General features: G+C 38.7%; 1 protein-coding gene across 9 annotated transcripts in view; it reads left to right on the plus strand.

Moving 5' to 3' along the window:
• Positions 1-24,386, plus strand: part of SIPA1L1 (signal induced proliferation associated 1 like 1) — a 363,533-nt gene that overhangs the window by 206,409 nt on the left and 132,738 nt on the right. For all 9 annotated transcript variants that reach the window (XR_014312408.1, XR_014312409.1, XM_082733366.1 and 6 more), the window contains one exon: positions 21,511-23,311. Coding sequence is in view for 7 of the 9 variants with exons in the window: in XM_082733366.1 (XP_082589492.1) it covers positions 21,814-23,311 (1,498 nt within the window). In the remaining 2 variants the exon portion in view is untranslated. The remainder of the gene's footprint in view (positions 1-21,510; positions 23,312-24,386) is intronic.

The following is a 24,386-nucleotide window of genomic DNA, read 5'->3' on the forward strand; positions in this document are numbered from 1 at the left end:
CAATTATATGTTAAATTTACTTTCATTTTTTGCTATTAGTAATGCTTTCATTTACATCTTTATTTGTATAGGTTGATTTTTAATGTTATGGATTATTTTCTTTAAGAATTCCTGCCCTTTGAAGCATTTGGCTAATTGCATCCTGATAGCATTGTAACTAAGGAATTAGTTTGAATTTTGTTTATTTTTGTTTGTTACAGTAGTAAAGTGAAACATTATCTTTCAAACTATTTTCTTTTCTTGTGAATAGGCTCTTCTTCTTCTTTTTCGATTTATTTTTCTAAATAACAAAATAACATTTTTTACATTGTAAAATTACATATTTTCACTTCAGAACATGTGTTACCCAAGTGCTATCATCTCGCAAACAACACTAATACTTTCTGAACAATTTGTGTAAAGCTGTTTATGTGAGTGATTATGTATTTTATTCATAGTATATATACTAGTCATTTGTCTGTGTGCCTGATAGTGTGAGGCCCCAGCAATACTATGGTCATTATAACAATTATCACATCCATGATATAAAAAATGGTACATTTGTCTCATTTTTTCCCACTATTTGTGTCATTTCGTTTTAGGTCATAGTAAATCATCCAATTTCCAATAGTAACTTATGGGTCTTTTTGCTATTTAAAATAAATACCTTTTCCAAAAACAGAAGCCATTCCTACAGAATTCTTATATAGAATTTTATTAAATTATTTTGTATCTACTAAGTGATCTTATACTTTTGTTCTTGTCTTAGTAATTTATGTGACATGCCAACAGATATAATAATATTGCCTTAAATTTCATTTGTGTTGATAGTGTATGTAAAGTTTTCACTACAGTGCTTGGTGAATAGTAATTTTTCAATAAATAAAATGCAAGAGTTTAGTTTTCTCTAATACCTTGAGTATTGAAATTGGAACGCTGTTTAACTTAGAATTGATTAGACAACCTGCCAGCTTTTATTTTACTCTATGTTTTGTATTTTACATGTATTTTTTCCTATGCATATAGAATATATAATGCATGATCTCCTAGTTAAGAAGTTAAAATTTCTTCAAGTTGGAAAGAATTTCCCGTTATTTCTGTATCTCATATTTAGGAAGCATTTTATTGATAATTTTTTGTTTCTTCTTTTTTGGCTTTCTTTTGCTATTCTAATTCTTCATACTGTTCTAATGGTCTTTTTTTGGTATTCTAATGCTTTATACTGTTACGTTTTAAAAGGAAAACACCTGTGTCCTTGCTTATTCATTTTCAGATGTTTAAAAATATCCACTGGTTTATGTATATATATTCTAATCTCAATTTGCTTCTCTTTTATTTTTACTTACATGATTTCTAGGGGGATATGAAGATTTTATTATTTTTATCAAAGAATCTTGTTTGAGACATAATTTATTTTATCCTTGTGTGTTTATGTTTATAGCTTATTTAATTTTACCTTTTTTTTCTTGTTTTTCTTTACATTTTCCTGTATTTTGGGGGAAGGTTATGTTGAATTCTCAGTTTATCATTTGTATTAAAAGTTATAAATTTATCTCTATGATTTTGACTTAATCCAATAGGTTAGAAATTTCACTTTTCAAGTTTTAGGAATTTTTAAGAGTTTTATTTTTAAAAAAAAATTTTTAGAAGTGGGGGCAGTGTATGAGAGTGCAAGCAGAGGGAGGGGCAGAGGGAGAGGGAGAGAGAATCTTAAGGAGACTCCACTTCCAGTGCAGAGCCCAGTGAGGTCGGTTTCATCTCTATCCTGGAGATCATGACCTGAGCTAAAATCAAGAGATACTTAACTGACTGGGCCACCCAGGTACCCCTTAATTTTCAGGAATTCTAAACAATGTCTTCTTATGTTTCAGTTTGTTCTTATATATAGTTATTACTTTGTTTTTATTGGGCATGCCTAAAAATTAAACTTTAATCCAAGTATATAGATTCCATTTTTAAAAATAATCACAATTTTAGGCTTTTTAAATACTTACTATTAGCTCGGTTTATATATACATACCATAGACAGTGAACTGACTAGAAAGGTAATTCTATTTTTAGGACATAGAAGGAGGACAACTTTGTTTCATGAATTTTGTCCTTCCTTGTCTCTTGTCATTACTGTGCACGCTGGATCTGTGTGACACTGACTGCCTCGCCCCCTTTCCTCATGCTCTTGGCAGAAATGTCCATGCCTCGCTTTGTGTCTTCCCGACCTTCTTTAGAACTGAGATTCCTGGCACTCATTCTCTCTTCTCCTGCTTTGTTCTTCATAGTGCTTTGCAGCATGTCAAAAAAAAAAAATTATTATTTATTTTTTGTCTGTCTCTCTCCCTAGACTGTAACTCCAAAGAAGGCAAAGAATTCTGTCACTTTCATTCAGTGCTATAACCTGGGTGCCAAGAATAATAACCTGCTATAGAGTAGACACACAGTAAATATTTGTCTAATTAATAACTGAATGTGATTATTTTCACTTGATTTCTCCTTTTATGTTTCAGTTTTTTCCTTGATTTCTGTTTATGACTTGACATAAAATGTCATAGTTTATTACAGATCTTTCTTTTATCATAGCACCAGCTTGATGTTTTTATTTTAAACTTGATATCCAATAATTTGGCTTCCTTTGTTGTTTTTTTTAATCCAGTTTTGTAAAATATCACCTTTAAAATTTTCTGTCCTCTTCAGGCTTACGCATTTTGAAAACATGTTGGGAAGTTTTTTTAAATTTTCTTTTATTACAAATTGGGCTCTTTTCTATAAGTTGAAGTAATTTGTTTTCATTTTCCTATTTATATTACTCAGTTATTTAAAATCTGAGAACCTGTATGGTAGTTTAAAAGCTTTGACCCCTCAGGAACTATAATCAATTCCTTTTGATATTTGGACCATGATTTGTTTCATTTTATACCTTCATGTGACTTGGAGCATAATCTCTGGACCAAACTATTTCTCATGATCTATTTATGTATTATATCCATGTTCTTAGTCCATCATGATCACTGTGTATACCTCACAGTGCAGTATGGTTTGATCGATTTCTCACTGCTCAAGCAGTACCTGTTCCTTTTTTACTGAACTACTGTGTCCAGGCTTTGCATCCCAGCTCCCTCCTGTTTTATCTTCAGGAGAAGCTCATTCTTCTCTCCATGAAGCCTTCCCTCTTACAGAATTCTCCTGTGCCTTCATAGGGCACTCTGTGTCTTCTAATGCAGCATGCCTTCCATGGTCCCTGATGTGCACTCAGTGCTGAATAAATATTGCTCTCTGTATTTTTTATAGTATTATTTGTTTATTACTTATACTGTATCCTGTTCCCAAACAGGATATAAGGGAGCAGGATGGCTGGGCTCCCTGTATTTTTTTTCTTTTTCCTCCTTGATGCTCTTTTGTTCTATAACTTACAAGGTAGTTGTGCCTTTCTGTTTTCTTCTCCAGACCCACTTTTTTTTGGCTTCATGTGAATAAATGATATACTTTTATGAGCTGTTTTTCTTTTTTCTTTTTCCAAATATATGGAGGTCTGCTCTGTTCCAACATGTACTCCACTTAGAAATATGAGCAATATTTCTTTCCCTTCCTTGTTGTTCTTGGTTAAAAAAAAATTTTTTTTTTTTTTTTTTAAAGAAATCTCTACACCCAATGTTGGGCTTGAACTCACGACCCTGAGATCAAGAGTCAAGTACTCTATCAGAGTCACGTGCTCTACCAACTGAGACAGCCAAGAGCCCAAGAGCTTTTTACCAGTACTTTTCCATACCCTGGTTCCTGACTTAAAAGTAACTTTCTGTCATTTCCTTACATCCTCTGAATCATGCTCTTCCATTTCTGTCTGTAGAGAAAGTACTTAGATTTCACATTATCAGATTGGTAAAAATTAAAAGCTGTTGGAGAGAATGTGGAGAAATGGGCCCTCCGTTTAAGAACATTAGTGATTTTCAATTTGTTTATATTTTCTCCTTTGAAGTTTCTATTTGGAAATTATCACTTTCATTCTAGTGTATTTCATTTTCATATATACCCTAATGTCTCTCATTCACTTTATTTATCTGACAATTTTCCCTTCATGTTATTGTCCAATTTTTGTTTTACTTGTACCACACAACTTTTTCAGTTGGGTCAGGGTTTCATTTTTGTCAGTTTTCTAATTAAGTCACTAGGTCTTGAATACCTAGTCTTAAAGGATACTTTTTTTTTTTTCATTTTATTTATTTATTTGACAGAGATCACAAGTAGGCAGAGAGGCAGGGAGAGAGAGAGGAAGGGAAGCAGGCTCTCAGAGAGCCTGATGTAGGGCTTGATCCCAGGACCCCAGGATCATGACCAGAGCTGAAGGCAGAGGCTTTAACCTACTGAGCCACCCAGGCGCCCCAAAGGAGACTTTTTTGAATTCATTTCCTGTATGTGCTCTCAGTAAGATCCTGAATTTGATTTTGGGAAGGAGGTGGGTAGCCCTGACTCGTGGTTTCATTGAAGGTTAGATCTTCCGTTGATTTTATAATCAAGTCCAAACTACTAGTATTTCAAAAATGCCTTTGAAAGTATAATCCATTTTTTTTCTCTGCCAAAATCATACCAAAAGTAATGTAAGAACACAATCTAAATTGTATTCCTTGCCATATACTTTAGTGAAAATAATAGGCCTAATGGAGTAGTGGCCGTTTGTTAGCTGGCAAATCCTTTACCATTGCACAAATACTCACGTGTGGTAAGATTTATTCCTTCTTTAAATATTCCGGCATATTTTCATGACTTTCTTGCTGATTACTCATTAGTTTTAGTAAAATTATGGGGTCTATGTTATTTTCTTAAATATTCCAAAGTAATTGTGTTTTTTTAAAAAACTACTTTATAGCAAATATTTATAAAGAAGAAAATCCTTCCTTCCAAAAAGCCAACTATTTCAACTATTCAACTGCACCATCTCTTGCATTTCCCTTGTATTTAAAGTCCTTGTGTTTTTGCATATATAAATATATGTTTACAAAGTAGAATATGGGGGCACCTGGGTGGCTCAATGGGTTAAGCTTCTTCATTTGGTTCAGGTCATGGTCTCGGGGTCCTGGGATTGAGCCCTACATTGGGCTCTCTGCTCGGCAGGGAGCCTGCTTCCCCCCCACCCCACCCCTGCCTGCCTCTCTGCCGGCTTTTGATCTCTGTCTATCAAATAAATAAATAAATAAAATGTTTTTTTAAAAAAGCAACAAAGTAGAATATAGCATATCTTTTTTACTCAATGTTGTATCTTGAATTTAAGCCATTTTAACTACTAGCTAACTCTATAAGACAACAAAAAGGAAAAAAATTTCAATTTGTAAAAAATTAAAGAGAACCATTAAATTTTTAATAATAATAAGAGTTTAATAAGACTCCTGGGTGAAATAAATTAAAAGTAAGCAGCTTTTCAGTGTACAACAACACTGTATTAAAAATATAATTATGTGAATGATCCCAGTCTGAATAAGAAAATACTATAATGTACCTGATAATAAATATAACAAATGATAAGCGGGGACTCCTGGGTGGCTCAGTCAGTTAAGCACCTGCCTTTGGCTCAGGTCATGATCCCAGGGTCTTGGGATCGAGCCCCATGTCAGGCTCCTTGCTCAGTGGGAAGCCTGTTTCCCCACCTGCCTTTCCCCCTGCTTGTACTTACTCACTCTCTCTGAGAAATAAATAAATAAAATCTTAAAAAAAAAATGATAAGCAATGACCATTGGATGAAAAGATCTTAAAGACGATCTAAATAAATAGGAGCTATATATGTTATTGAAAGGGAAGACTCAATATTACAAATAATTTAATATTTTCTAAGTTAACTTACAAATTCAGTGCAGTTTGAAAACAAAGCAAACTGAGAGTTTGCCATGAAACTTGACAAGAATGATACTTAAATTAATTGAAGGGGAGAACTGATGGGGTCAGCAGTGTTTATTATTATTTTATCGTATTTGAATTGGTTTGGCATTGGCAGTTAGAAAAGCAGTGGCCAGTCTTTCATTGTTTGTTATAGCAAAAAATTGGAAACAAGATAGATTTCACTCAGTAAAATCTAGCATATACAAAGAATGGAAAACATACAAGTTATTATAAAGGCTCTATATCTTCCTGTATCAACATGAATAAATCTTTTTTTTTTTAAGATTTTATTTATTTGACAGAGATCACAAGTAGGCAGAGAGGCAGGGGGAGGGGGAGGGGGAGGGGAGCAGGCTCCCTGCTGAGCAGAGAGCCTGATGCAGGGCTCAATACCAGGACCCTGGGATCATGACCTGAGCTGAAAGCAGAGGCTCAACCCACTGAGCCACCCAGGCACCCCCAAATACATCTTTAAAAACAATCTTTGTGTGAAAAAAAGTTGTAAAAGGATGGATTCCAAATAATACCATCTCTATAGATTTCATAAATACACAAAATACTTATGGGAGAGCAGAGCATCTTTGGGAGAAAAGTTTCTTCAGAGAAGCTAAGATTGGAATGGAACTGATATTTTAGCTGTACTTGTAATGTTTTATTTCTTTGTAATCTGAAGCAAATTTGGCAGAATACTGACATTTATTAAATCCACATGATGGATAATAGGTATCTCTATGTTTTTGCATGTTTCAAATATTTCATCATTGAAAGTTTTTAGTTTAGAATAAATAGCATCACAATTCCCAGTTAAACATGTCACATTGAACATACGCCACAGTTATTTCCTTCCCCTCCTTAAACCCTATGACTTATTAAAGAGCTATAAAAAGCATAAATATTCAAAGACAAATAAGAGAAAAATAGGAGCAAATTAGGATTAGAGGGATAAATGTTTATACCTAATTTAATGATGTGGACAGAGCTGAGAGTGAATGCCTTTATAGAGCGGTTCTAGGGAATTATTAATATTAATTAATTAATATTAATAATTGTACAACCCCAGAATTGGAGGACCCAGGTTGCTTGGAAGATTGGAGAGTTGGGACCAGTTGTAGATAGATACTGGGGTCCCTTCCCTAACCTGGTGTAATCATAAAGCCTCCAGAAAGCAGGAGGAATTATTTGAAATATTTTTCGCTGAGCTTGGTTCTTGGAATGCTGAACACTAGGCGGGAAATGTAACCATTCTTCTCTAGAGAACCTGTGAATGACTAAAGTGACCTATATACACCTGGCATGTGTGGATTTCCCCAGTATAAAGAAAAAACCCTCTGTTTGAGTTAAACTGGAGGAGTTTATGGAAATAATATTTAATGACTTGCAGAATCACTAGGAAGGCTGTAGAACTGGGTTTGGAAAATGGGTGAGAACAAGGGAGGCCAAGGGGCTAAGAGGATACTCAGTCACACAGAAAGCCACCGTGGTGTTACCCCTGAACACTGATGTCCAGCCTTGTGTTGCCAGCATGGGCATTTTACTGAGGACACCACCATGCGCTGGAGGCACTACTGCTACCACCACTTCCCATGTAAATTGATTCACTAACCCCTTGCTCTCTCCAGATACTACTTTTCAGTTCAGAGTTAAAGATGTGCATATGTCATTGGCCAAGGGGCAGGTTATATGTCTACATCTTATCTGTAAGAATGTCTGCTTGAGTGACACTGTGACATTTGTAACTTCTATTGTGGAAGGTAGATACTCTGTATAAGGCAAGGAATTGCCCTGGATATAGGAAGAGAGCTCCAAGACTAAACAGGTACTAGACAGTTATAATTATATTTTTCCCTGTGTTCAGTTTCCACAGCTAAAACAACTGGGAACCTAACCAGTCCCCTGTAGGAAAGTTTGTGTAGTAGTCAACAAGACCTGCTTTTACATAGAGCTTCTATCTTTTTAATGCCTGAATGTTAAATATAAAAGGATAGCTAATGACAGCAGACATATGACCAAAAGCCTTCCAAATGAGAAAGACAGAGATCACAACAAACAGAAGAAAAGTATATGTGGGGAAAATACAGATACTGAATAGGAAGAAGGAGCTTTAAAAATTAGTTTAACATTAGAGGGGATGAGAAAGAGTATTGCAATTATGAAATAAAAACAGAATTTTTTTTAACAATCATTGAAATTAAAACAATTATGGAAAACAAAAGTTTTTCCAGAATTGAATCCAAGAGCCAACTGAAACATTTAATAGTATGGTTGGGAAATGAAGGTAAAAAATTTCTCCCTGGTACTGGAAAGAAAAAGAAATGGGTGGTGGGAGAGAAGAGATAAGCTTATCTCCTTATTCAGGAGATCCAATACCTAATAAATAGAACTTTCAAAATGAAAGAGAAAAGGAAGGAAGAAAATTATTTAAAAAAAAATGAAGTAAGAAAGAAAATTTCACTTAAGTGAAAGAGATATGTTTTTAAAAGGCTTACTGGGTGTCCAATACAAGGATTATAAAAAGACTCACAGAAAGGCTACTCCAGTATTTTAAAAGACCTTAAAAACATCCTGAAAAACAAACAAATGAACATGTAATGTATAAAAGAATAGGAATCAGACTATCACTGGACTTTTCAGTCCAACAGTGGATGCTAGAGGATAATGAAATAATACCTTTAAAATTCCAATGGTAAATGTTTTCCAACCCAGAGTTCTATACCCAACTGAATTGTCAGTTTAAGGCCAGACCTGCCAAGTCTCAAAGCTTGTACATATGTACTTCTTCTTAGGCGTTTGCTGAATGAAAGTAATGGTTATCAAACTGAGGGAGTTAAGAATGAGGAAGATGTGAGGTCTTCAAAGCATGGGACCCATCAGAGGAGAGAGGAGAAGGAACTGTCAAGATGATAATGATGGGATGCTTCTGAGAATGCCATTACAGTAGACCTAGTGATCAGCCAGGTCAAATGGGAGTGTAAGGATGGAAAGCTCTAGGAGAGAGGATTCCAGGAGACAGAAATGGAATTGATAGGGCACATGTTGTTTTTAACCATCTGGGAAACAGTAATAAAAACTTTTTTTTTTCTCCTCTTCTTGAGTTCAGGGAAAATTAAGGGTACGTGTATAGAAACTAGAGGAACATGGGGAAAATGGGGAAAAATGAAACAATTATTAACTCCAGGAAAAATAATGGAAGCAATTAAGCAAATATAGCCATAATAATACAAATCCTGCTATATGTGTAGGTATAATATATGCACATAGCATAGGGCAAGGGAAGAAAGGAGATACTTATTGATGTATGCTTATTTCTCATTTTCCACAATAAAACTTCAAAAGATAATATCTAAGATAAGTCAAGAAATAGCAGTATGAACATGTTAGTGAGGAATATGAAAATACTGGAGAGAACAGTGGTGTGAATGAAAGGGGTAGCTCCTGCCAGTGGAGAAGATGGGGTAAAGCACTCTGGTTTTTTTCTGTTTTTTTATATGTTGTAGTACTATTGGCCTTTAACTACTCTATGCAGTACTTTGTTAAAAATGTAAATGCAAAACTAAATAGCATAGCAGTGAGTATCTTTGTACAAAGTTTTCCTTCTAGAGATTGTAAAATCACTTCTCAGTGTGTGTTGTCCCACTTGTGTTTAAATGTGGATGACATTTATCATTAAACTTCTGTAGGAACAAAGTATCCAAAGCTAAATAAGGCATAATCCCTCACCTCATGGCCCACTTGCGGCTTAGTTGGTGGTGTATCAGAAGACCTTGAAATATTGGAATATTTTGTATGATTGTCCTTTGAGAACCAAGGATGTGGTGTGAGTGTTAGAGACTTGAATAGAAAGAGTGGATGCTTAGAGCTCACAAGGAACGGAAAGTCTGACACAGATTCCGGGTCCTGCCGGAGAAATAAAGATCAGAAAGAGCTGGCCAGAGTGTGAGGAATCTTGGGGCTCAGTGAAGGAAAATCCCTCTGCCCTTGGACAACTATACATTTCCAAATGTTGAAAGAGAGATTACAGAGCCCAACCATGTGAATATTTTCTGGTTTACTGGGGTTTGTTTTTTTTGTTGTTGTTGTTGGTTTGTTTTTTAATTTTTGGTTTCTCCTGAAAGGGTTTTACCAGTTTTTATGACCTCTGTCAACATAAGGATGTCTGTTTTAACTGTGCACCATTAACCGTGAGTCCTGGCATTCTTAGGATTTTTTCCTAATGGGTATAAAATAATGTAACATTATTTTGATTTGAATGTCTTTGATGCTTATTATACCCGTGATTTTTATAATACTAGTTAGCCCTTTTCTTCCACTTGTGTTCTGTTAAAAATTTTTTTTCCAACTTCTTTTAACTGCAATTTTGTCAAAAAAAAAATTCAGAATCAATTGCTTTGTCAGAAAACTTCAAACTGAGAATTCCTCATTTTTATTGCCAGCAGAGCTGGTGTTAGAAGGTAATGATGCATAGTAGAGTGATAATTTCTTTAAACTAGAGAATCCCTGTCTTGATTCTGAATCACCATATGTTACATGCAGTACTCTCAAGGGATGTTGTGTAAAGGTAACATGGCAGCATGGTAGGGGCTGGGGTCTGGTGTGGCCAACTTCCTAGGAGGGACTACAGCCAGATGCAGTCTTTTTTTTTTTTTTTTTAATATTTTATTTATTTGACAGAGAGATCACAAGTAGGCAGAGAGGCAGTCAGAAATAGAGGGGGAAGCAGGCTCTCTGCCGAGCAGAGAGCCCGATGTGGGGCTCGATCCCAGGACCCTGAGATCATGACCTGAGCCGAAGGCAGAGGCCCAACCCACTGAGCCACCCAGGCACCCCCAGATGCAGTCCTGAGGAGTAAGAGTTGGACAGGAGAAAGAGGGGTAGGTAGGAACAAGCCGTGAGAATGAGGGAAGAGAATTGTGTGACTTGGTTTCTCCTGAAGACTCATTCATGGTACATTCAAGAAATTGTAGCTGGATCTCTTTCCCCTTGGCTGAGCTGAAGATTCAGAGAGTAGGGAGCCAAGGCTGCCTATTAGAGGGATCTGTCGTGCATTTGGGAGATTGTTGTTTTGCCTTGAAAGTGGTGGGAAGTTATTGTGAGGTTTTAAGCAGGAGAGTGTAAGTGTTGTGCTTGCATGCACTTTGTAAACACTCAGTACTGAACAGGCAGAGTGCTGAAATTTTAAAGCACGAGTGCTAATGCAGGCACACAAGATGACGTCTGAAGATCCAGCTTTCCATTCCAGCTAAGGGGATTCATTTCACTTTGTCACAAAAATGAAAAGCATGGCCAGGAAACAGAAGACTTCCTGCCTCAAGGTCTTGTCTTTGAACACTTGGTTAGTTTGCATTTTAGTTAGTATTTTTTTTTCTAGTTTGTAAATGGAAGTTTAAATGATAAAGTTAATAAATTAGTGGGCAATGTGGAATCTAAAAATAAACCCAAAAAACAAAAGCCAAGCTCATGGTTACAGAGGACAGATTGGTGGTTGCCTGAGGTTGGGGAGAATGGGATGAAATGGGTCAAGGTGATCAACAGGTACCAAGTTCCAGTTATAAAATGAGTAAGTCATGCTAGTCTAAGGTACAGCATGGTGACTATAGTTAATAATATGGTATTGTGTATTTGAAAGGAGCTAGGAGAACAGAACTTGAAAGTTCTCATCAGAAGAAAAAACTTTGTAACCATGTATGCTGATGGATATTAACTGAACTTACAGATAACATGCAGTTATCATTTTGTAATATATACGAATACTGAATCATTGAGTTGTACACCTGAAACTAACATAATGTTATATCAGTTATACCTCAATTTTTTATTTATTTATTTTTTAAAAAAATTTTAAATTTATTTATTTTCTGCATAACAGTATTCATTATTTTTTCACCACACCCAGTGCTCCATGCAATCCGTGCCCTCTATAATACCTCAATTTTTAAAAAATAACAAATTTGTCAGTAAATCTCATTTAGAATTCAGGGATTTTTAAGTTTGGAGGAATCAATAAACATAATTTTATTTGAGGGTTATATAGAAATGTGCATGAATATTTGTGTATGTGCATAATTAGTAAAGAAAAAAAACCTGGGGGAATGTGGTGTGAATTGGTTTAAAAAAGTTATTTCATTCGCTCTTTCTTTAATTGCTGTTGACAAGTTGTCAGAAACATTTGTAGAGGGCTCCTCTTGTCAGCACCAGGATATACATGGATTTTAGGTCAGCTTGGCAAGGGGAGGTCTGCTGCCTCTCCTGGAAGCAGGTAGATTCTTTTGTTGTTCACCTTCTGCCCCTCTGCTGTGGTTTTCTGGTTCCGTACTCAATTGAGTCTCCTCGGAAGTGAGCTGTCCCATGTCCTGATCCTTCCTCTCTTCTGCCCTTATCTTTCGATGCCTATCTTACTGTGGGTGCCCAACCACACCATGTTTGGGGGAGTACACAAACTATCATGAGTGGCTACCCTTGAAGTTGGTATTGGGGTGTCCTGAAGGAGAAGATGTATTTTTCACTTTTTCTGCACTATTTCCATTTTGTTAGGGTTTTTTTGGGAAACAAAAAGCATATAATTTGTTCACTTAAAAAACAGCATTGCAAAAGGGGGCAGCAATGGGAAGACTTGTATGGGAGAAAAATCACATAAGCATAAAAGATGATTATTCTGACCGTCATGAATTTGATGGTAGTTGTTTGTAATTTCTCGTTTCTATTGTCCTCCTCACCTGTGCTGTACTAACCAGCCCTCCTTTTCCTGTGAATGTGTTTATTTACTTTGCTAGGATTTTAAAGAGCTGATTCTATTGTGCATTAGTTTGCCTTTTGGTGATTTCACTGTGACGGTGCCTTGTCCAGTTCTAACAGATGCACTTCTGGTCTCTCTTTTAAAAGATTTGCTCATTTATGTGGCTGTTTTTCAAGCCCTTTTATGGTAACTGGATAGAAAGGAAGAAGGTCAAATCGCTGTTATTTTTCATTTACTTTTGTTGTGAAGGTTCCTAAAGAGAAAAATGAAGCCAAAATCGATATTAAATTTTAGTTAAGTGGGCTTTTTTTTCCCTTGACCTGTCCTCCTCAACACGGATATTTTTGAGATAACCATAAGTACATTTTAGATTACATGATAAATTCTGTTAACTTATCTGTTAATTTCTAGTCCATTTTAACTGAGATCAAGTGATTTTTGTTTCTTAATCATATGATTTCAAGGATATTGAGCTTAGATGCTTTTGGGATTTAAAAAAAAAAAAAAGAAAAAGCCCTCAGAAACCTAAACATCTCATCAAGGAGAGACATTTTTAGGAGGGAGGGTGTTCTAGGGCCAGCAGCTTGGGTGTGGAGTCAGACCCCTAGAGCCGTGACCCGGTTTGGGAGGCAGGGTCTTCACGCATGAACTTTGTGGATCACCCCGCCGAGCAGTTGCTATGGGGAGTAAACAGGGTTGTGCAGAAAGGATGCTCAAACTGTGGTTCAAACTGATGGCGACAGATTGCAGAGGAGCGTGTTCTGGAAGAACATCAGGGCATAACTGATGGGATAGGAGTCTGGGCTTGAGGAAATCTGGCTTTGTTCGTGGGCTTGCCCCCTGTTTGCCTTCGGGGAATTTACAGTTTCTGACCCCGAGAGACCACATGTAGAAGATGAAGGGTTTGGACAAGGTCTTCTTTCTTAGAACTCAGTTTTAAATGCCGAACATAAGGTCAGAGAGGGCTGTCCTGGATCTGAATCAGTCATCTCCCAGATCTTTATGCCACAATTTTTCCTGAATTCTAGGCCTAAATCACACAATAACAGGGTAGTGATTGAGGAGGAAGGTTCCCAACAGACAAGTGAGTTGACCACCTCACATTTTAAGGAAGTTAATTATCAATAGTTTTCTCCCACTAAATGTATTTCTGCTAGATAGAGAGATTCATATCGGAGTTAGACTTCAGAAGTAATAACTGAGGCTGTAAAGGGAGACCTCTTTTCTTTTACAATATATTTTTGAAGTAGTTTTCTGCCATCAGTTTTCTGCCAGCCCAATAATTATGGAGAGCAAGCCCGCCGGGTGTGAGTACTTTGTGTCATACACAATCTACTTACCTCCCTGAAAATGGAGATAACCTCACATGGTGCTCATGAGGAGTGAAGGCATAAACACCTGTTGGAGAGTGAAGTGGATGGGAATCCGGACACTGTGAAGCCCTGCAGGGAGAGCTTCTGGTCAGAAATAAGGGCAGAATGAAACCGACAAATGAACCATCTGCAATCTACAGAAATGTTAAAACAGGGCGGGGTGATTTTAATTTTTTGTTCTTTCTTTCTTTTTAAGCTTTTATTTATTTATTTTAGAGAGAGGGTGCATGAGCAGGGGGAGGGGCAGAGGGAGAGAGAGAGTCTGAAGTGGACTCCAGGTGAGAGCAGAGCCTGATGCAGGGCTCGATCTCATGACCCTGAGATCATGACCTGAGCCCAAACCAGGAGTTGGCCTCTCAGCCGAGTGAGTCACCTAGACGCCCACTTTAAATTTTTCTTTTAAGTCTTGGTCCTTGGCTGGTATTTTAAAATCTGCGAAGTGAAATGTGGTTACTGTTGATATTAATCATGATTAACAATTATTTGGATATTAGAGTTATTATTTGGATATTAGGATATTACAGTAGAAATAACTATGTTTATTCATTATTCTCACTGATGCTATTATCTGCTCTTTTTCTAAGCTGAATTTACATGTGCTTTTTCGATTAGATTCTTTTGGACTATAAATACTCAGTTGAGAACCACATTATGTTTATTAAAGCCACTGGTGATCCTCTATCTGACTGAACCCTCTGGATTCCCCTACTCCTCTCGTCTGTTCCAAGTACATTCGAGGGACCTCTGTGTCTCCTCCTGGGAGGGTGACTAGCATAGGGCAGAGCACCATCTGGTGCCCCCGAGTCTGTGCTTGCAGCCTGACAAGCTGTCTTCGTGATGTGGATTCTCTGCTGCGGTTCCTCGTGTGTAGGTCAAAGGCGGATTTCACAGCGTATCTAATTTAAATCTGACTTAATACAGTTCGGACGTCTTTTCCTTCTGTCCCCAGAGGAGAAGGTCAATATTATTGGGCTCTTCTCTCCAGGTTGCAAACAGTTTCAGTTTCTTGAGCCATCGATATCTCATAGCAGAGTCACATGGTGACAGTCTTTACACCGAGGCTGAATCTCTGGGGAAGGAAGGCTGTGAGGACGGAAGGGGAGATGCCTGCAGATGTGGGGAAAGGAGATGCGCCCCCCCGGGAAGGGGGTGAGTGATGGCGGCCCAGCCTCACTCTGGTCAGACAGCCTCACCTGGTTTTCCACGTCACCACCACCTGGTGAGGGGCTGAAAGGTAAGCCAGCTGGGCAGGAGGGAGCTTTTATATCAGTATTAAATTTAAAGATGTCATCTGTAAATGAGGAAGTATAGGCAGTTGTGTTCATCATCTGTATTAAGTAATTAATCAGACCTGTCAATACTGCTGATCTCACAGTCTTGAATACTCTACACGTCACGTAGCCCTCTTTGATTTAATTTAAATCTGACAGTTTAGTGCAGTATCATCTCCTATGAAGGACATCAGATCTTTTGAATTTTGAGTTGTTTGGTGATTTGAATGGTTGGAGTTTTAACACAGTGCAGTATCTTATTCACTGCATATAGTGCAGTGTTCATTGTACTATATTCCCAGGGTTTTGTTTTTTTCTTTTTTTTGTAACAGAATGATTATTTCTTTCTGTTTCTAAGAATCACTTCTGAAAAATTATAAAATGATTATTTTTCTCTTAAGTTTTTTCTTCTGATTATTAAAGTTACATATGCTCATTTTAGAAAATAGAATGACTACAAAAAAGGGGGGGGAGATATAAAGAAAAGAAAAAAGCCCAGAAGTCATTCTTAATCCAATTATCTAAAGACAAGCATTTTAAAATCCTTTGGGGAACTCCCTTTGGCATGTTTATATATCTATATGTAGCTTTTTAAAAAAAACAGCTATATTTATAGTGTATATACAATTTTGTTAATATCCTAGATTATTCTAAAATTGGGCATTCTTGTCCCCAGTTGTGTTCAACAGGATGCACAGTATAAAAATGTTCTGTTTTTTAAAAAGTGAATCCATGGTCATATCCATTAAGAAACCTTAGTTTAAATAAATTAGGTTTTGTTTTGTTTTGTTTTTCTCATGGAGTCTTTAATCTACTAAAAGTTACTATCATGTCCTAAGGGAGTTGATATATACTGTGTTCCTGCCTTATTTAATTATGGGACCCTTTTATGTGGATTAATAACTTGCAGAATTTGAGGCAGAATTTGGGAAAAGCTGATAAGGATTTCCCCCTGCGTATGAGACATTTGTTGGTTCTTCCCTGCATCCATTTTTCACGTTCCTCTTTCTCTAGATCATATTTGGTATTAAGTGGTTTAGTACCAAGTCCTGTTTGATAGCATCTGTGTAGTAGTAGATCACAGTGTACAGTATTGTTGAATACAATTTTTATGAATTTTAAATGAATATTAATATACAAATTATTACATCAAAAACACACACTTGTTTTCCTGATCTAGTCTGGTCTTGTAATATCTTGCTGTCAGATATGGAAATACGCAGGGCCCCTGATAAGAGGGTGAGCTCCGATTTCTTTTTCTTGAAAGTATTAGTTTACCGAGCGTCAAAACCCATTATTTTCCCTTTAATAAATCGGATTCACTGTGACCCTCCTGCTCATTCCCTTTTACTTTACTTCTACCTTTACCATTCCCCCTGGAGCGCCTCAAACCTAGCTCTTTGGCGTTAGAGTAATTACGTAAGTTTAGTCGTACTTAAGTATAAAAGATAAACATTCCCATTTATTTCTCTTTTTCTTTGGCCAGCTGTTGAAACGTTCACTGCTCATTAGTAACTGCACCACATAACCTGCTCCATACCTACTTTATTCATCATCTCTTTTTTTTTTTGCCATCAAGCTTTCGGCCAAAGTTTGTTGTGTCCTTCACCAGGCCTTTGAAATGTAACTTTTTTTCATTAAACTTTTTTAGTTGGGCAGGTGGGTAGGATCCAGATGTTACTCTCACTTTTGGTTCTTGCTCTGGCTTAATGGACACATTTTAAATTGCTTGCTTATCTCCAAATTCAAATGTGACTTGATCCTGTCACATAGTGTTGTAATCCCATAACTTTTATACTCCGTTAATTTCAGAGCAAGTGTTTTGAATCTCCTTTGTCTCCATCAGTGGTGTCTGTTTTTCCCATTCCTTCCTGCTTTTTGTTGAAGGGACAGAATGGAAATGAAAAAAGCGGGAAATTCCTGTCTAAAAAGTTACACTTTGATTCAAAGATCTTAAATTATGCATGACATTGCACTGAGATGTTTGTATGTGTTTCAGACTCTCTTGAAAGAGCGAGACAGCCCTTCCAATGGAGATGTCGTTTTTATGTAAAGAGAAGGAAATTCAGAAAGCCAGGAAGGGATGTAAAGGAAAGAGTTTACCTTATTTGGTCATCTTTGCTAACCTAATGTTCAAGCACTGTAAGCTTATATTTCTATTTTAAAATAAAGCTGCTTATTCCATTCTAAAGAATATTTATGGGCATTCTAAATCTGTATATACAACTTTGTAAAGTATTTACATTGATACTTTCATAAATAGTCAAATTTCATAACTAATATTAAATAAATACCAGTGGATGAATTTAACAACATCCCATTTTGGAATATGGACATATTTGATGAGAAGGACTGCATCTTTTTGGTGAATATACTGTATTGTGTTGTAAATTATTTTAGGGCAGAGGAAGTGTAGTTGTTGGTTTTTCAGTTTTTGGTTTTGTTTTTATTTTTTCCCTTCCCACATCTTCTTGTGTAGCCTTTAAACCATTTTTTATGCCCTTGGCATAAAGAAAGTTTCTCATGTTCCTTTTATTGAGTTCCTTCAATTCTTTATTGTTCTCACTTCCTTATCCCTCATTCATTTCTTGGGAAAAAAATTATTTTTCCATTTTTTTGGTAGTTAATTCACCGTACAAAATGGGTAAATAAGGAAGGTATCAAATGAATACTTGCATGTATTTTATCTGGAGTTTAGGGAAAGAGGGTTGTGAGTGGAGACGTGGAGGCTACTGCACAGAGATTATATGTGAAGGTTTGGGTACTTCTGACATTACGAGAAGGTACTGGCTACCGTGCAGCCACCGCCCCATGCAACTCCATTATTCTGTCTGTGGTCAGTGGCACAGGCAACTGTGTGATCCAACCAAGTGAGCATCCTGCTTTCCAGAGGAGTATGTTTCCTTGGGTGTAGCCGTGCCTGCTGTCTCATCCTAATGCCCTCAGTGCCCCCATGCGTCCCAGTACCAATACCTTTTATAGCCCCTTTAAAGTATGAATCACCAGTTTTCAGTGGAGCCCACTGGTGATACTGAAGAGTGTGCAAAAAGAGAAAGGCAGGGGAAAATGAAGAACATGATCAGCATGGAAATCTAGAGAAGAACGTTGTAGAAAGGAGGGGAGGGGTCAAGAGTGTAAATGTCTCAAAGAGCCAGAATGATGGGGACTGTTTTTATACCTGTAGCTTCCCTTGAAAGAAGGGGTTGTTTTCTCTAATGGCCCTAGCGCCAAATGTGTGGTCAGCACTCAGAAGGAAATTCAGAAATGCTGGGGATGATGCAGAAGTGAGGAGGAAGCACTTCTGGAAGGTTGATATTATCAGGAAAGATGGTGGGTTACGCTGTGATGAAAAGACTGTATTATTTTCTGATAGAATCCGCAGCAAGTCACTGAACTAAACAGTGGGTTGGTATTCTTACTAAATGGGTATAACGTAGACACAAGTAGTGGTACCTAGAGGTGGAAAATTAAATGTGTACCAAGGAAATTTCTATATAGCTTACTCCTTCAACAGGTGGAAGTGATGTGCTGTCAGTATTGTTCTTCTATTTAAATCTATTGCTTTTTACTGTATTTATTGATGTTTAGGCAGGTTTGCTGATAGTAAAGGGAATTGCTAATAATTGTCAGCATATGTTTGCTTTTCTGTCGACCTTAAGGAATGGGTTTTAGGTGTAACTGATCTGTCATAATATTACACAGATGGTTGACATCTTTATTTTTGACTAGTTTAACAAATGCAAAACATACATATATTTCTACATTTATTAGTCTCTGTCCAAAGTTCATATTGCACTGAAAGGGATTTGAGCTATGCTGTACACAAGGATAGTGAGAAAGTGAGGGAGATGGGGCAGGCAGGGAATGAGAATAGTAAAGAAGGTCCCATGACAGAGACAAAAAATACCTGTTACTTGTCTGTCTTCCACTCCTTGGTTTTTACAGGTCATTAAACTGTGGGCATGCTCTCTCCCCATGTGCCCATCCATATTTTGAAATTAAAAGAAAATACTGCATTGTTTTGCAAGATGTAGCAGGAGTCGTGACATTTCTTTCAAATTGCAAAGAAATTTTTATGAAATATAAGATTTTTAAAAGCTCATTAAAAAATCCAGGAAGGCTTTGAGATGGTTCTGAAGAGGAGGTCTGTATAGAGACAGCCAAGCCTGGGCATTTCCAAGTCAGTTCTATTTATTGTCTTTTAGGGCTGGCTTTCAGTTTCCTCCTACAATGGATACAACTTCACAGATCCTAAAAAAGACTGTTCTGCAACAAACTATTTTCTGAGGGAAATGAAACGTGACAAGAATGTCTTTATCCTGGTGGCATTAGTGTGTTGGCCTTTTAGAGACTGAAAGCTCTGAGAATAGATTTATTTGGATTTCTGTGAGCTTGTGAGAAATGTTGAAAGCATCTGATTTTTATAAGAAGCTACTTAGAATTGTTCTTTATGCCAGTGTGTTCTTTGTCTGAAAGCTTGTTTCTTTGAAATCAACACCCCACCTCCCACCCCCCACCCCCAGTTACAAAATAGCTCATAAATTCTAGCTTTGGTTGCCTAAAGATTTTTTTCCTTTGGAGATGGGCTGGAGGTTACTTTGTATTTTGGCTCAGTTGCCTGGTTTTCCTCCCATTTTATGTGGAGCACTTCTCGAACCTCAGCTGCGGCCACATGTGCTGTCCCTCTGCCGCTGGAAGCAACAGTTAGCATGTTATTCCGCTTGAAGGCTTACAGTTCGAGAGGAGCATGCAGCCTTGTGAATTGTAAAGGAATCCAGAGCAATCCGGGGAGGGCAGAAGTGGCTGGAGAGCTCAAAAGCCAGGTTTAATTAGGTAGCCCTGCAAAGCCTTTATCCCCTGCACAGAAGCAGGGGGGAAGAGGAGCCAGAGTGAAAACAATCTGCGTTTCTCTGCCCGGCTGCCTGGCCGGCCCCTGAGCCCAGCTGGAGCTGAGCCGGCCCTGCATTCTGCAGGCAGCGTGCAGTTTCTGAAACTCCCCTAAATGTTCCAGCCTTTAAATAGCAGCGAGTCTTCTAAAAGGATGCCGCGTGCTCCAAGAGAAATTAAAGCGGCTGCCTCGGAGGCAGGAGGCCGACGAGTGAGATGCTTAATTATCTTGGAAGTAAGTGCTTGTTACCGAGGAGCCGAGTGCAGCAAGCGCGGGTCGTCCTCGGGGTGTCAGCCGTGATTTGTAGACAATGCAGCCCTGTCAGCGCAGTGCTGGTTCAGCAGCATCCTTCCAAACATGTATTTGGCAAGAATTTAAAGGCCACCTCTTGTGTAATTTGTGGAGCCTTGGAAAGGGGTCTTCTGCCTTTATTTTCAGGATGTACGCAACCATGCGGGGTTTTGTACTCAGAATGTGTGCCTCTTCCCTCCTGCCTGATGGGCTCACAAGGAAGTTGGTGTTCTTCACCCGTCACCTGCAAGGATGCTAACACTTCTCTGTCGTCTGTTGGGGAATACGGAGAGGTCTGTCCAGAACAGCATTTTTGTTTCTGCTGTCTTAGTACATCAGCACCGGAGGGTGGAGGAGGAAGCAATGCGTAAGGAAATGCAGGCGTTTTGTTAATTAGCGGAATGTTTCTAGCTTCAAGAGTAGACTAAAGAGAGCTGGGGAAGAGGTGGTGGTGAATGCGGGACTGCTCCTCAAGGGGTAAGTAATAAAGTGAGGGAAATACAGGGGAGTGCTAATGGAGGTAATGGCTCCGGGAGAACCTGTTTATTTTCTCTCTATTGTATCTGCTCTTGCCAACTATGTTAAGCGTTTGTAAAGAAACTGAAAAAGCAAGTGGGGTTTTGAAATATGAAGGATGTTAAAAAGTGAGTGTTGCAGTGTACTTGATAACATGATTTTTAGTCAGGTTTAAAAACTGACTCTACATTGTTCTGATTATTGAACTCTGTTGCTCGTGTTTCGAACTTCTGCTCGGCACAGTGGTTCATGATGTTCTCCCTTATGGGAGATCACTGGAGCCTGTACTTGGTCTGCACTTGGGGTAGGAGCCTTGATGTCTTGGAACAAGATTCCCTATCCCACCCCACCTCCATTACATGTAACAGTTCAATGAAGCTAAAGTATTAATAGTCTTTCAAAACATATATTATTTAAATGTTGGATTTTATTAAATGCCTTCACTTTCTTTTAAACATGCTTTACTAAAAAGATGGGCTGTGAACTGTGACCTGCAGTCCATTATCGAGTCTTTTATTTTCATGTGTCTGGTTTTAGCAATTGCATATTTATTTTTAGAGGTATTTATCAAATGCTAATTCTAATTGTCCTTCTCTCTTTTAGAGAAAGCATGGGATTGTGGCAATCACAGAGTCCCAGTAATACAAGTTCCGTTCAGTTTCTTCTGAAAGAAAGCTGTCTGTGAAAGCAAAGCAAAGGGAACCATTGTGGATTATAATGTTTTGAAGATCTGGATTTTCAGAGGTTTGGAAACAAGGCATCATTTCACCTTTTAAATGAAAAAGATTAAGATCTCATGCAACTGCTGTATTCTCTGGAAACCGTTCTCCAAAAGGGAAGTGCACATTTAAAACTTAGCTATGATGGTCCTTTGTGCAGGGATTTGAGTCTGATTGCTTCTCCATCATGACCAGCTTGAAACGGTCGCAGACAGAGCGGCCTGCTGCTCCCGAAAGGGCCTCGGTGGTGGCCACGGATGGCGCTCCCAAAGTCCACACCGACGACTTCTACATGCGGCGCTTCAGGTCCCAGAATGGCAGCTTAGGGTCCTCGGTCATGGCTCCGGTCGGGCCTCCCCGAAGTGAAGGTTCTCACCATATAACCTCCACCCCCGGAGTCCCCAAGATGGGGGTTAGGGCTAGGATTGCGGATTGGCCCCCACGAAAGGAAAACGTCAAAGAATCTAGCCGTTCAAGCCAGGAAATAGAAACCTCAAGTTGCCTTGAGAGCCTGTCCTCCAAAAGCAGTCCTGTGAGTCAGGGGAGTTCTGTGAGCCTCAATTCCAGTGACTCAGCCATGCTGAAGAGCATACAGAACACGCTGAAAAACAAGACGAGACCGGCGGAGAGCATGGACTCCAGATTTCTCATGCCCGAAGCCTACCCCAGCTCCCCCAGGAAAGCGCTGCGCAGGATCCGGCAGCGGAGCAACAGCGACATCACCATAAGTGAACTTGACGTGGATAGCTTTGATGAATGTGTCTCGCCCACCTACAAGACTGGGCCGTCACTGCACAGGGAATATGGTAGCACCTCTTCCATTGACAAGCAGGGAACGTCCGGGGAAAGCTTCTTCGATTTGTTAAAGGGCTACAAAGACGACAAGTCCGATCGCGGTCCAACTCCAACGAAGCTCAGTGACTTTCTCATCGCCAGTGGGGGCAAGGGCTCTGGTTTCTCTCTGGATGTTATTGACGGGCCCATCTCCCAGAGAGACAACCTCAGGCTCTTTAAGGAAAGGGAAAAACCACTCAAGCGCCGGTCCAAGTCCGAAACCGGAGACTCATCCATTTTTCGGAAATTACGCAATGCCAAAGGTGAGGAACTTGGAAAGTCGTCGGATCTGGAGGATAACCGGTCGGAAGACTCTGTCAGGCCCTGGACGTGCCCAAAGTGCTTTGCCCACTATGATGTCCAGAGTATATTATTTGACTTGAATGAGGCGATTATGAACAGGCACAATGTTATCAAGAGGAGAAACACCACCACGGGGGCATCAGCCGCTGCTGTGGCCTCCCTGGTCTCGGGACCTTTGTCCCACTCGGCCAGTTTTAGCTCCCCGATGGGCAGCACCGAGGACCTCAATTCCAAGGGGAGCCTCAGCATGGACCAGGGAGATGATAAGAGCAACGAGCTGGTCATGAGCTGTCCATATTTTCGGAATGAAATTGGGGGAGAAGGTGAGAGGAAGATCAGCCTGTCAAAATCAAATTCTGGCTCCTTTAGTGGGTGTGAAAGTGCCTCCTTTGAGTCTACGCTTAGTTCCCATTGCACAAACGCGGGGGTGGCTGTCCTCGAGGTGCCCAAGGACGGCCTCGTGCTGCATCTGGACAGGGTGAAGAGGTACATCGTGGAGCATGTGGACCTGGGCGCGTACTATTACAGGAAGTTCTTCTACCAGAAGGGTGAGTGGAGATCCTGCAGCCTCGTGGATAAAGTAAATGTATCTGCTACCATTTTTGTCTTTTTGTATTTTTGAGTGAGTTCCTCCTTTCAGGCATAGAAATGTATATTTACTAGGAAGGGTTTTTTAAATGTAGTGGATGAAATATAGTCTTTGTCTAAGAGACTTGCTCTGTTCCCTTGAGAGAGAGATGCCATAAAGTTGAAAATATTTTAAAGATAGGTTTTTTTTTTACTACAAAAACATTCAGAATGCTGCCTTTTTGTAGTTATAGTTTTATAAGGAGTTTTATAAACTACTTTTGTAGTTTTATAACTACAAAAAGGTTTATAGTTAGTATGGAACCATTTCTTTTCTGCCTCAGTGTTCTCATCAGTAAATGGGACTTACACATTCTTATCCTTTTGATAGGATTTTTGCTCTTTGACAAAAGTCGCAGAGCCAGGAAGTCTCAGGCAGGAGTCAAATCTAGATCTTACAGAATGGGGTAAAAAAGGGACTGAAGAGATAAGTATCCTTAGTATGTTGGTGACTTCCTTTCTAATCTTTTCTACTTTATGTTTGTGTGGGGGGAGGGATTATATATGCATCTGTTTTTGGATTGTACTTTATGTATAGTCTTACCTCCTGTTTTAAAGAAAGGCCCTGTGATTTATTGAACCGTCAGTAGTTTAAATGAAGTCTTAGGAGCAATCTAATAGTGTTTTTGAGCCACATTATTCACTCAAGAGTGAGCTTAAGTCCAGCAAGTACCCACGCTGAGAAAACAGGCTGCTCGCCAAGGAAGGACCTACCCTGTGGAGCATTAGCCAGCTCAGGAGTCCCCGCAGTCCAGCCAAGGGGCCCCCCAGATGCAAAGTACTAGAGCAGTTTGACTTTCCACTTACTGCTCCAGGGTTTCTGAATCTGACTTAGACGTCTCCTTCCAAATGAAGTTCCACTTCTAGTGCCCATGGTAGCTGTATTACATTGTTCACAGTAGAATAAAACTTTCTCTAAGGTTATTACATGGTAGACCGTGTTCACGAGGGTTTATTGACCATAAGAATCTTGTCTTGCTGCCAGGTATCCATGTC

The sequence above is a fragment of the Mustela nivalis genome (assembly GCF_964662115.1).
Source record: "Mustela nivalis genome assembly, chromosome: 6".
NCBI lineage: Eukaryota > Metazoa > Chordata > Mammalia > Carnivora > Mustelidae > Mustela > Mustela nivalis.